Source organism: Hyla sarda, chromosome 7, assembly GCF_029499605.1.
Source record: "Hyla sarda isolate aHylSar1 chromosome 7, aHylSar1.hap1, whole genome shotgun sequence".
Lineage (NCBI taxonomy): Eukaryota > Metazoa > Chordata > Amphibia > Anura > Hylidae > Hyla > Hyla sarda.
Genome location: NC_079195.1, coordinates 177,055,258 through 177,067,705, shown reverse-complemented (window position 1 = coordinate 177,067,705; position 12,448 = coordinate 177,055,258). Strand labels below are relative to the sequence as shown.

The window sequence follows — 12,448 nt, the reverse complement described above, 5'->3', positions numbered from 1 at the left end:
GCTGCGGCAAATTTTCTGTGAACCCCCGCCCGTGCGACTGTACCCTAAAAACACTACACTAACACAAAATAAAAAGTAAAAAACACTACATATACACATACCCCTACACAGCCATCCTCCCCAATAAAAATGAAAAACGTCTGGTACGCCACTGTTTCCAGAACGGAGCCTCCAGCTGTTGCAAAACAACTACTCCCAGTATTGCCACTGACTGTCTAGGCATGCTGGGAGTTTTACAACAGCTGGAGGCCCCCTGTTTGGGAATCACTGGCGTAGAATACCCCTATGTCCACCCCTATGCAATCCCTAATTTAGGCCTCAAATGCGCATGGCGCTCTCACTTTGGAGCCCTGTCGTATTTCAAGGCAACAGTTTAGGGTCACATATGGGGTATTGCAGTACACGGGAGAAATTGGGCTTCAAATTTTGGGGGGGATTTTCTGCTATTACCCTTTTTAAAAATGTAAAATTTTTGGGAAAATAAGCATTTTAGGTAAAAAAAAAAATTTTTTTACATATACAAAAGTCATGAAACACCTTTGGGGTATAAAGGTTCACTTAACCCCTTGTTACGTTCCCCGAGGGGTCTAGTTTCCAAAATGGTATGCCATGTGTTTTTTTTTTCTGTTCTGGCACCATAGGGGCTTCCTAAATGCGGCATGCCCCCAGAGCAAAATTTGCTTTCAAAAAGCCAAATGTGACTCCTTCTCTTCTGAGACCTGTAGTGCGCCAGCAGAGCAATTTTCACCCCCATATGGGGTGTTTTCTGAATCGGGAGAAATTGGGTTTCAAATTTTGGGGGGTATTTTCTGCTATTACCCTTTTTAAAAATGTAAAATTTTTGGGAAACCAAGCATTTTAGGTAAAAAAAATATTTTTTTTTTTACATATGCAAAAGTCGGGAAACACCTGTAGGGTATTAAGGTTCACTTTACCCCTTGTTACGTTCCCCGAGGGGTCTAGTTTCCAAAATGGTATGCCATGTGGTTTTTTTTTCTGTTCTGGCACCATAGGGGCTTCCTAAATGCGGCATGCCCCCAGAGCAAAATTTGCTTTCAAAAAGCCAAATGTGACTCCTTCTCTTCTGAGACCTGTAGTGCGCCAGCAGAGCAATTTTCACCCCCATATGGGGTGTTTTCTGAATCGGGAGAAATTGGGTTTCAAATTTTGGGGGGTATTTTCTGCTATTACCCTTTTTAAAAATGTAAAATTTTTGGGAAACCAAGCATTTTAGGTAAAAAAAATATTTTTTTTTTTACATATGCAAAAGTCGGGAAACACCTGTAGGGTATTAAGGTTCACTTTACCCCTTGTTACGTTCCCTGAGGGGTCTAGTTTCCAAAATGGTATGCCATGGTTTTTTTTTTTTTGCTGTCCTGGCACCATAGGGGCTTCCTAAAGGTGACATGCCCCCCAAAAACCATTTGTCGCTCCTTCCCTTCTGAGCCCTCTACTGCGCCCACTGAGCAATTAACATAGACATATGAGGTATGTGCTTACTCGAGAGAAATTGGGTTTCAAATACAAGTAAAAATTTTCTCCTTTTTACCCCTTGCAAAAATTCAAAAATTGGGTCTACAAGAACATGCGAATGTAAAAAATGAAGATTTTGAATTTTCTCCTTCACTTTGCTGCTATTCCTGTGAAACACCTAAAGGGTTAATGCACTTACTGAATGTCATTTTGAATACTTTGGGGGGTGCAGTTTTTATAATGGGGTCTTTTATGGGGTATTTCTAATATGAAGACCCTTCAAATCCACTTCAAACCTGAACTGGTCCATGAAAAATAGCGAGTTTGAAAATTTTTTGAAAAATTTCAAAATTGCTGCTGAACTTTGAAGCCCTCTGGTGTCTTCCAAAAGTAAAAACTCATAAATTTTATGATGCAAACATAAAGTAGACATATTGTATATGTGAACCCAAAAAAAATTATTTTGAATATCCATTTTCCTTACAAGCAGAGAGCTTCAAAGTTAGAAAAATGCAAAATTTTCATTTTTTTCATCAAATTTGGGGATTTTTCACCAAGAAAGGAAGCAAGATACCACAAAATTTTACCACTAAGTTAAAGTAGAATATGTCACGAAAAAACTATCTCGGAATCAGATTGATAACTAAAAGCATTCCAGAGTTATTAATGTTTAAAGTGACAGTGGTCAGAACTGCAAAAAATGCTCTGGTCCTTAAAGGAGTAGTCCAGTGGTGATTCAGTGGTTTACAACTTATCCCCTATCTTAAGGATAGGGGATAAGTTGCAGATCGCGGGGGGTCCGACCCCTGGGGCCCCCCGCGATCTCCTGTACGGAGCCCCGACAGCCCGCGGGAAGGGGGCGTGTCGACCTCCGCACGAAGCGGCGGCCGACACGCCCCCTCAATACAACTCTATGGCAGAGCCGAAGCGCTGCCTTCGGCAATCTCCGGCTCTGCCATTGAGATGTATTGAGGGGGCATGTCGGCCGCCGCCTCGTGCGGGGGTCGACACCCGCTATCTCGGCGGAGAGCCGGGGCCCCGTACAGAGAGATCGCAGGGGGCCCCAGAGGTCGGACCACCCGCGATCTCAAACTTATCCCCTATCCTTAGGATAGGGGATACGTTTTTCACCACTGGACTACCCCTTTAAGGTGAAAAAGGGCTCGGTCCTTAAGGGGTTAAGGCTAGGTTAAGACTACGAAATTTCCGCCTGCAATTCCTCTCTGAAATTGCAGGCGGAAATTCCGCTTGCTAAAATTTATAGTGTAGTGAATGGGTTTCCGTTCACAAATTCACACTTCGGAATTTGTGAAGCGGAATTTGTGAACGGAAAATCCGCTTGGAAATTTCCGCCTGAAGAAAGGGGTTGCTCTTTCTTCAGGCGGTAATCCGCACGGAACACATTGCAGTCTATGGGAGACTGCAGTGTCCATGCGGTCCTAGCGCCGACTGATTCAGTCAGCGCTGGCCACACTCGGAATCTCCGGGCGTAAATTTTCTGCCCGGAGATTCCGTAGTCTGAACCTAGCCTAAAACTCACAATCGCAGCAGATCTCAGAACAGAGACACAGCTGCGATCTGCAATTGCTATATCTAAAGTTTTTTATTTTTTTATGACAGTGATGCTTTATTAAAGCAGAATTGGCTACATTACGCATTGCACCCTACAATTTTTTTCCATCATAGCTGGGGTAATATTGTATATAGGGGCTGGTGGGGTTTGAGTTCCAGGGCTGCTTTTTAGTCCAAATCCGGAGCTGCTCATCACTGACATTGGTCATGGTCCCAAGTGGGGCTCACAATGTAAACCCCAGTCTGTTCTGAAGTGTGGAGTGAGGCTGTTTCCACTTGGTTTTTTTTCTGGCAGTTTTTGGATATCTGCCACTGCAGTTCTTGAGCCAAAGCCAGAAGTGTATTCAAAAGGAATAGGACACATAAAGGAAGGACTTACACTTCTCCTCCCTTATGGATCCACTTCTGACTTTGGCTCAAAAACTGCAGTGGCAGTTTTCCACAAACAGCCAGAAAAAAAAACAAGTGGAAACGTAGCCTAAAACTCACGCGAGCACAAGCAGAACATACAAACTCGTTTCGCATGTTAACCTTGCTTTGGTTTGATCCCAGTACTTCAGCTTTGCATTGCAGCAGTGCTGACCACCGAGCCACCGTTATCTGTCCCTGGTCACCTATACATCATGCTGCCCTTACTGCTGCAGCTTCCACTGGGCTCTGATGTCTGATGACTCATCCTGTGATGTCATATTTATGGGAAAGAACAGGAAAAGCCAATGTGACATCACAGGGAAAAAAAAAAGTCATAGGCAGAGCAATCATGTGACCCAGCCTAAGAACATAAGAAGCACTAAAAATAAAAGCTGAAAGTGTATATATAACATACAACACCCACAAATGTCAGTGTGATGTTAGTTTATTGAATAGTCCTGGACAGCCCCTTTAAAGTATAGGCAAACCATATTAAAGGGGTACTCCGGTGAAAACCTTTTTCCTTTTAAATCAACTGGTGGCAGAAAGTTAAACATATTTGTAATCTTAATCCTTCCAGTACTTATTAGCTGCTGAATGCTACAGAGGGAATTCCTTTCTTTTTGGAACACTAATGACATCACGAGCACAGTGCTTTCTGCTGACATCTCTGTCCATTTTAGCAACCATGCATAGCAGATGTATGCTAAAGGCAGCATGGTGGCTCAGTGGCTAGCAGTGCTGGGGACTTGGGTTCAAATCCCACTAAGGACAACAATAAATAAAGTGTTATTATTATTATTATTATTATAATAACGTCAGCAGAGAGAACTGTGTTCGTGATGTCATCAGAGAGCATTCCAAAAAGAAAAGAATTCCCTCTGTAGTATTCAGCAGCTAATAAGTACAGGAAGGATTAAGATTTTTTAATAGAAGTAATTTACAAATATGTTTAACTTTCTGCCACCAGCTGATTTAAAAGAAAAAAGGTTTTCACCGGAGTACCCCTTTAATCTGGTGCCTGGAAACTCTGGTGAAAATAGAATGAGCTGATATAAGAAAAGGAGAGAATATATTGATGTAGATGCCAATCAAGATGAGGACATTATAGGTCTAACTGCAGAAATTGAATAGGGCATGTGCCTCTAATAATGGATTTTGCCAAAAACACGTGTGTGTACCCCCCCCCCCCCCCCCCCCCCCGCGCCACCACAATCCCTAATCAAAGACACTGTTTTGGCCACAGAATTAAGATACAGGGCAGCACACTAAATCTTAGGCCCAACATGTCCAATTATATGTGTAGGGGTTACATATTGTGCTATACACATTGGGGGAGATTTATCAAAACCTGTGCAGAGGAAGAGTGGTGCAGTTGCCCATAGCAACCAATCAGATTGCTTCTTTCATTTTTTTTTTTTAAAAATCTCCCCCATTGTGCTGTACTGTGTAACAGTGCTATTTTCTAAATCTTATTATTTTTCCAGAAGATGGGTTAATGCATATTTTATAAGACATTTAGACATTTATAAGACATATAGTGGTTGCCTATGGCATTTGTTTACATGAACTGGAAACAACTGATGAGAAAGTTGTATACTCTGTCAACCTATTCAGTGTCCAAAGCTAGGCTGAGAATCTTTGCATGCTATTTTGTCTTTCCAGCTTAGGGAGAGGTCTGGTATTGTATGTGAAGCTACTGGACACAAAGAAAACTATAGACTTTTTACAGTAAATCTATTACAGCGTCGCAATGGATGTCTTCAGGATACAGACAATGGAGCCAGGAATCAGTGTACAGGCCCTGGTCTATACAGTATATAGGCAAAGTTACTATACAAAATCACATTAGCTTTTTAGAGTCCTGCTTCAGCTGCCAACTTGGCTATTTATGATCCTTTAGCTTTCATTTCTCCTTGACAGTTCGGAGGCTGAATATCAAACAGTGGACTTGATTAACTTTAGATAAATGGAGTCCGCTGTCTGCTGATCAATAGCTTTTGTTGTCTTGTAATGTCATAAATTCACTTGGCAGTTTGCAGAGAGATGCCACAAGATCCAGCAGGTACTTTTCCGAGTATTAGGATTAACCATTTGACCAACATGATCAGTTTTGTAACAGTAGGTTCACTAAAGTATAGTGTTTCTAATCAATTGTCGAAGTGGTGTCCAACATATGCTCCTCTTCTGTCAAATACCTATTGATCCTATTGACTAAATCTTGAGTTCACAACCCTAAATGGACACAACTTAAACGTTGATTTACATCATATACTAGTGTAGCATATTTCTAGGATAAGCCCTACCATTATTTATGATCATGGTGGTCCAACCAAGATACCAAGGTCTTTTCTGCTGCTCAGTGGAGCTCCTAGCCAATGACTGTGTGACCGGGGATGTGTTGAATTTCCCTGCACTCTCAAACCTGGGAACATTGCAGCAGGATAAAATTAGTAAAGGAGTGCTGTGGCCCCTACATTCTAAAAATTGTTGGAAGTCAGACCCCCCCATCATCATATCCAAGTAAAATACTATAACTTAATATAGTGGGGAAACCCCTTAAAACAGATGTCCAAAATCTATTATTTTGTATTGTTCCCATAAAGAAGTGCCATGATGATGTCTTGTCTCCACTGGGTTTTGAAAATTCAAAATGGCTTCCAATTCAGAAGTTACCGTAAATAAATCAGATTAGAGGAGTAATCAGGGCCAGACTAGGAATGAAAACCTGCCTTGGCTGACAAACAATAGCAGCCTGTGTTATATATGTACATATGCTTGTTATATAATAAAGAGTGTACGCAAGTAATAAAAAACTAGTAATGAAAGTTACATGTACCGTATTTTTTTCCTTCATCTCTTCTACAGTCAGAATGGGGTGCTGACTGGTGGAAAGCGATAGATTTTAGGCATGTCTGGGATAGGCATAAGGCTATCCTTCATATAAGATAGGGACAGGGACTGTTGATATTATTCAGAATATTGGACAGGCTAGATGGGCCAAATGGTTCTTATCTGTCCACATATTCTACATTTCAATGTATATTTTAGGGTAGCAATGTTCTCATACGCTAATATTTTAATAAAATTATGACAGAAAAATTTTTATGTATAAAAAGGTCACATGTTGCGTGTGAATAAGTCTCAGTTTGACTGCTTTAACTAAGTGGGACCTCGAGGAAGTGTCACAAATGGTGAACCGACTAGGGGATCCCTTGGTAAGCACAGGCTAGGAGAGTCTGGCTGTGGAGGAGTATGGCTTGCAATGTATGTAAACCAATTCTGTGTGGAATAAAAGTAGCTATAATGGTGGCCTTGTTACCCAGCAGCCTGTAGTGCAGTGTAAGGGTTCCACCTGCAAGGTGCATCCTGACCAAATAGGTACTTTCTTATCGAGGTGATCCTGAGAGCAGGGCTGGGGAAAAGCAGAACTAAGACTTCTGAAAGCAGAACATGAACATTAAAGGGGTACTCCCCTGGAAAAAAATTTTTTTAAATCAACTGGTGGCAGAAAGTTCTGTCCATGTTAGGAACTGTCTAGAGCAGGATAGGTTTGCTATGGGGATTTGCTGCTGCTCCTGACATGGAAAGAGGTGTCAACAGAGAGCACTGTGGTCAGACAGAAGGGAAATTCCTGTGGAGCATACAGCAGCTGATAAGTACTAGAAGGATTAAGATTTTTTTAACAGAAGTAATTTACAAATCTGTTTAACTTTCTGTCACCATTTGATTTAAAAAATAATGTTTTCCAGTGGAGTACCCCTTTAAAGTACTTAAACCCTTGAAAGCAGGGCCTGGGCAAAAAGAACACTGGACATAAGGTTTTGGAGTAGGGGCTATGTCAGGCCCAAGGCCTGATTATTAAAATCCTATATGTGTATTAAAATTATAAACTAAGACATGAGTGAGGGGTCATTCAGACTGTGTATCCTTTGTTTTTTGTGTATTGCATTTTATTGGGGGTCTGGCTGTTTGTTTGTATCTCCTTTGAAGTCATGCACTCTGGTCTCATCACATAATCAAAGAAATAAGGGGTCAGGAAGAGAGATGCCACACCTGGTGGGATCAGAGGGGGGGGGGGGGGGGAATGGAGTTTCCCTCCAAAGAAGCAGATAAGACTTAAAATGTTGGACTCAACTGTTGTTAAAGGCTGTGCAAAAAGCTGACAAGAGGTGGACTCTCACTTCCAAGGAGGGCTATATCATCATGCTGTAAGAACTTAATCTTTTGATTTCTGAACTTGCCTTGCTAAACTCTTTCATATTTTTGTACCTGTATGTCATTTGTTTATTTTTATATAGTCAGCACTGTGATACCTTTTATCAGATTAAATGTTAAATTAATCAGCTCTGGTCTTTGATCTGTAAATATAGGAGCTCACCTTTCTGAAGGCAGCTCTGGTTGAAACACATTTATCTAAGGGTTAATTTGGTGACTTGCTGGGACTAGTAGTGGATACCCAGAGGTCTGGCAGCTTTAACCCTTGCACCATCACACTCTCTCTAATGTCTTGGCTGGACCGATAGGGTGTGATCGTGACAGGCTAAGACAAGAGGAGAAAAGCCCTGAAACGCGGAATCCACCTAGTACAGTAACCCCCCTGACATGTGATGGCCCCAACATATGATCAAATCGACATGCAATGGCCTCTCAGAGGCCATCGCATGTCGATGTCAGCATCGACATACGATGCTTTTATATGTCAGGGCCATCGCAGTAACTGCTATCCGACAGCGCAAAGTGCTTAAGCTGCTGTTGGATAGCAGTTTAAGCATCCCGGACAGGTTCACTTACCTATCCCCGCTGCTCCGGGTCCACTTCGCGATCCTCCAGCGCCTTCTGCATCTTTTCCGGAGTCCGGGCCTCGCTTTCCGGCGTCGTTATTACGTCACTACGCACGCCGTGCCGGCGCAGCAGCGTAATAACGTCACCAGAAAGCGAGGCCCGGACCCTGCAGAAGATGCGGAAGAAGCCGGAGGATCCCGAAGAAGACGCTGGAGCAGCAGGACAGCATCGGGAGCCCCTGGGACAGCATCGGGAGCGGTGAGGACGCGGTCCGGAGCGGCGGGGACAGGTGAGCATAACTTCCTATACTTTATATTGCACGAATCCCTCAACATACGATGGATTCGACAAACGATGGGTCATTTGGAACGAATTACCATCGTATGTTGAGGGACCACTGTATTAGGGAAATTGGAAGTTGCAGCCTGTGAAGGAACACGGTTCTGAGGCAAGGCTCCTGAATAGTGAATGAGAATCTGATATCCGGAGTGATTATAATATATAGAGATATAATATAATTTACTGCATATTGCTTACATGTCTTTGTATTAAAACTGCCAATATTCTGTTCCTCATCTGAGTGTGATATTATAACTCTTAAAGTTATGGCAATTTTCCATCCTGCTTTATGGGAAGAAGAAAAGAAGTAAACTGTTTGAGTTTGGTCTTTGATTGTCTTCTTTTAAAGGGAGAAAAAAAAACTACCCTACAGAGAGACAGATCATTATTTTACATGCCAGGCTTAATAGGAATCCTGTTGGGCTTTGATTTGCATTATATGTTTATAGGCACATGCCTCTTAACCCCTTAAGGACCCAGCCATTTTACACCTTAGGACCAGAGCGTTTTTTGCAATTCTGACCACTGTCACTTTAAACATTAATAACTCTGGAATGCTTTTAGTTATCATTCTGATTCCGAGATTGTTTTTTCATGACATATTCTACTTTAACATGGTGGTACATTTTAGTGGTAACTTGCATCCTTTCTTGGTGAAAAATCCCAAAATTTGATGAACAAATGGAAAATGTAGCATTTTTCTAACTTTGAAGCTCTCTGCTTGTAAGGAAAATGGATATTCCAAATAAAAAAAATGTATTCACATATACAATATGGCTTCTTTATGTTTACATCATAAAATTGACAAGTTTCTACTTTTGGAAGACACCAGAGGGCTTCAAAGTTCAGCAGCAATTTTCCAATTTTTCACAAAATTTTCAAACTCACTATTTTTCAGGGACCAGTTCAGGTTTGAAGTGGATTTGAAGGGTCTTCATATTAGAAATACCCTATAAAAGACCCCATTATAAAAACTGCACCCCCCAAAGTATTCAAAATGACATTCAGTCAGCGTTTTAACCCTTTAGGTGTTCACAATCTTCATTTTTTACACCTGCATGTTCTTGTAGACCCAATTTTAGAATTTTTACAAGGGGTAAAAGGAGAAAATTTATACTTGTATTTGTAGCCCAATTTCTCTCGAGTAAGGACATAACTCATATGTCTATGTAAAGTGTTCGGCGGGCGCAGTAGAGGGCTCAGAAGGATTTTGGAGAGTGCATTTAGGAAGCCCCTATGGTACCAGAAAAGCAGAAAATACCCCCCAAAATTTGTAACCCCATCTCTTCTGTGTATGGAGGTACCCCATAAGTTAACTTGAAGTGCACTATGGGCGAACTACAATGCTCAGAGGAGAAGGAGTCATATTTGGCTTTTTGAGAGCAAATTTTGGTCAGGGGGCATGTCGCATTTAGGAAGCCCCTATGGTGCCAGAACAGCAACCCCCCACATGACATACCATTTTGGAAACTAGACCCCTTGAGGAACGTAACAAGGAATAAAGTGAGCCTTAATACCCCACAGGGGTTTCACGACTTTTGCATATGTAAAAAAGAAAAAAAAATCACTAAAATGTGTGTTTCCCCCCAAAGTTCACATTTTTGCAAAGGTTAATAGCAGAAAATACCCCCCAAAATTTGTAACCCCATTTCTTCTGAGTATGGAAATACCCCATGTGTGGACGACAAGTGCCCTGCGGTCAAACTACAATGCTCAGAAGAGGAGGAGCGCCATTGAGCTTTTGAAGAGTGAATTTGTTTGGAATGGTAGTCAGGGGCCATGTGCATTTATAAAGCCCCCCGTGGTGCCAGAACAGTGGACGCCCCCACATGTGACCCCATTTTGGAAACTACACCCCTCACAGAATTTAATAAGGGGTGCAGTGGGTATTTACACCCCACTGACATTTGACAGATCTTTGGAACAGTGGGCTGAGCAAATGAAAAATTAAATTTTTCATTTTCACGGACCACTGTTCCAAAAATCTGTCAGACACCTGTGGAGTGTAAATGCTCACTGTACCCCTTATTACATTACGTGAGGGGTAGTTTACAAAATGGGGTCATATGTTGGGGGGTCCATTGTTCTGGCACTATGGGGGCTTTGTAAACACACGTGGCCTTCAATTCCGGACACATTTTCTCTTTAAAATCCCAATGGCACTTCCTCTCTTGTGAGCATTGTAGTTCGCCCGCCGAGCACTTTACATCCACATTTGGGGTAATTTCTTACTCAGAAGAAATGGGGTTACAAATTTTGGGGGGCTTTTTTCCTATTTTCCCTTGTGAAAATGAAAAATTTAGGATAACACCAGCATTTTAGTGAAAAAAAATATTTTTTTTTCATTTTCCCATCCAACTTTAACAAAAATTTGCCAAACACCTGTGGGGTGTTAAGGCTCACTATATTTATATATACATTCCGTGAGGGGTGGGAATTCCGTGTAGTTTCCAAAATGGGGTCACATGTCGGTATTTATTTTTTTGCGTTTTAGTCAGAACCGCTGTAAAATCAGCCACCTCTGTGCAAATCACCAATGTAGGCTTTAAATGTACATACTGCGCTCTCGCTCTTGAGCATTGTTATGCGCCCGCTGATCATTTTACGCCCACATCTGGGGTATTTACGTACTCAGGAGAAATTGCGTTACAAATTTTGGTGGTCTTTTTTTCCTTTCACCTCTTGTGAAAATAAAAAGTATTAAACATTTTTTTTTTACACTAACAGGCTGGTGTAGACCCCAACTTTTCCTTTTCATAAGGGGTAAAAGGAGAACCCCCCCCCCCAAAATTTGTAGTGTAATTTCTCCCGAGTACGGAGATACCCCATATGTGGCCCTAAACTGTTTCCTTGAAATACAACAGGGCTCTGAAGTGAGAGAGCGCCATGCGCATATGAGGACTAAATTAGGGATTGCATAGGGGTGGACATAGGGGTATTCTACGCCAGTGATTCCCAAACAGGGTGCCTTCAGCTGTTGCTAAACTCCCAGCATGCCTGGGCAGTCAGTGTCTGTCCAGAAATGCTGGGAGTGGTTGTTTTGCAACAGCTGGAGGCTCCGTTTTGGAAACACTGCCGTACAATACGTTTTTAATTTTTATTGGGGGGGGGTGTATATGTAGTGTTTTACCCTTTATTATGTATTAGTGTAGTGTAGTGTTTTTAGGGTACATTCACACTGGCGGAGGTTTACAGTGAGTTCCCTGCTAGGAGTTTGCGCTGTGGCGAAAAATTTGCAGCAGCTCATACTTGAAGCAGAAAACTTACTGTAAGCCTGCCCGTGTGAATGTACCCTGTACGTTCACATGGGGGGGGCAAACCTCCAGCTGTTTCAAAACTACAACTCCCAGCATGTACTGACACACCATGCAGGCTGGGAGTTGTACTTTTGCAGCAGCTGGAAGAACACTGGTTGGAAAACCTTCAGTTAGGTTCTGTTATCTAACTCAATATTTTCCAACCAGTGTGCCTCCAGCTGCTGCAAAACTACAACTCCCAGCATGTACTGATCACCGAAGGGCATGCTGGTAGATGTAGTTATGCAACAGCTGGAGGGATCGCAACTACAACTCCCAGCATGCTGGGATTTGCAGTTTTGCAACATCTGGAGAGCTACAGTATAGAGACCACTGCAAACTGTGGCCCTCCAGATGCTGCAAAACTACAAATCCCAGCTTGCCCAGACAGCAAACAGTTGTGTGGGCATGCTAGGAGTTGTAGTTTTGCAAGATCTGGAGGGTTATAGTTCAGAGACTACCATATAGTGGTCTCAAACTGTAGCCCTCCAGCTGTTGCAAAACTACAACTCCTAGCATGCCCAAATAGCTGTCTGGACATGCTGGGAGTTGTAGTTTTGCAACATCTGGAG

General features: G+C 42.2%; 1 protein-coding gene across 10 annotated transcripts in view; it reads right to left on the bottom strand.

The window, feature by feature from the left end:
- Nucleotides 1-12,448, bottom strand: part of LOC130282764 (proto-oncogene tyrosine-protein kinase receptor Ret-like) — a 597,601-nt gene that overhangs the window by 247,830 nt on the left and 337,323 nt on the right. The window contains exon 1 of one of the 10 annotated variants that reach the window (XM_056531410.1): nt 5,763-5,799. The exons of the other annotated variants lie outside the window; for them this stretch is intronic. Within the exon in view, the coding sequence (XP_056387385.1) occupies nt 5,763-5,765 (3 nt within the window). The 5' untranslated portion in view covers nt 5,766-5,799. Of the gene's footprint in view, nt 1-5,762; nt 5,800-12,448 lie in introns of those variants that run through there. 10 annotated transcript variants of the gene reach the window in all.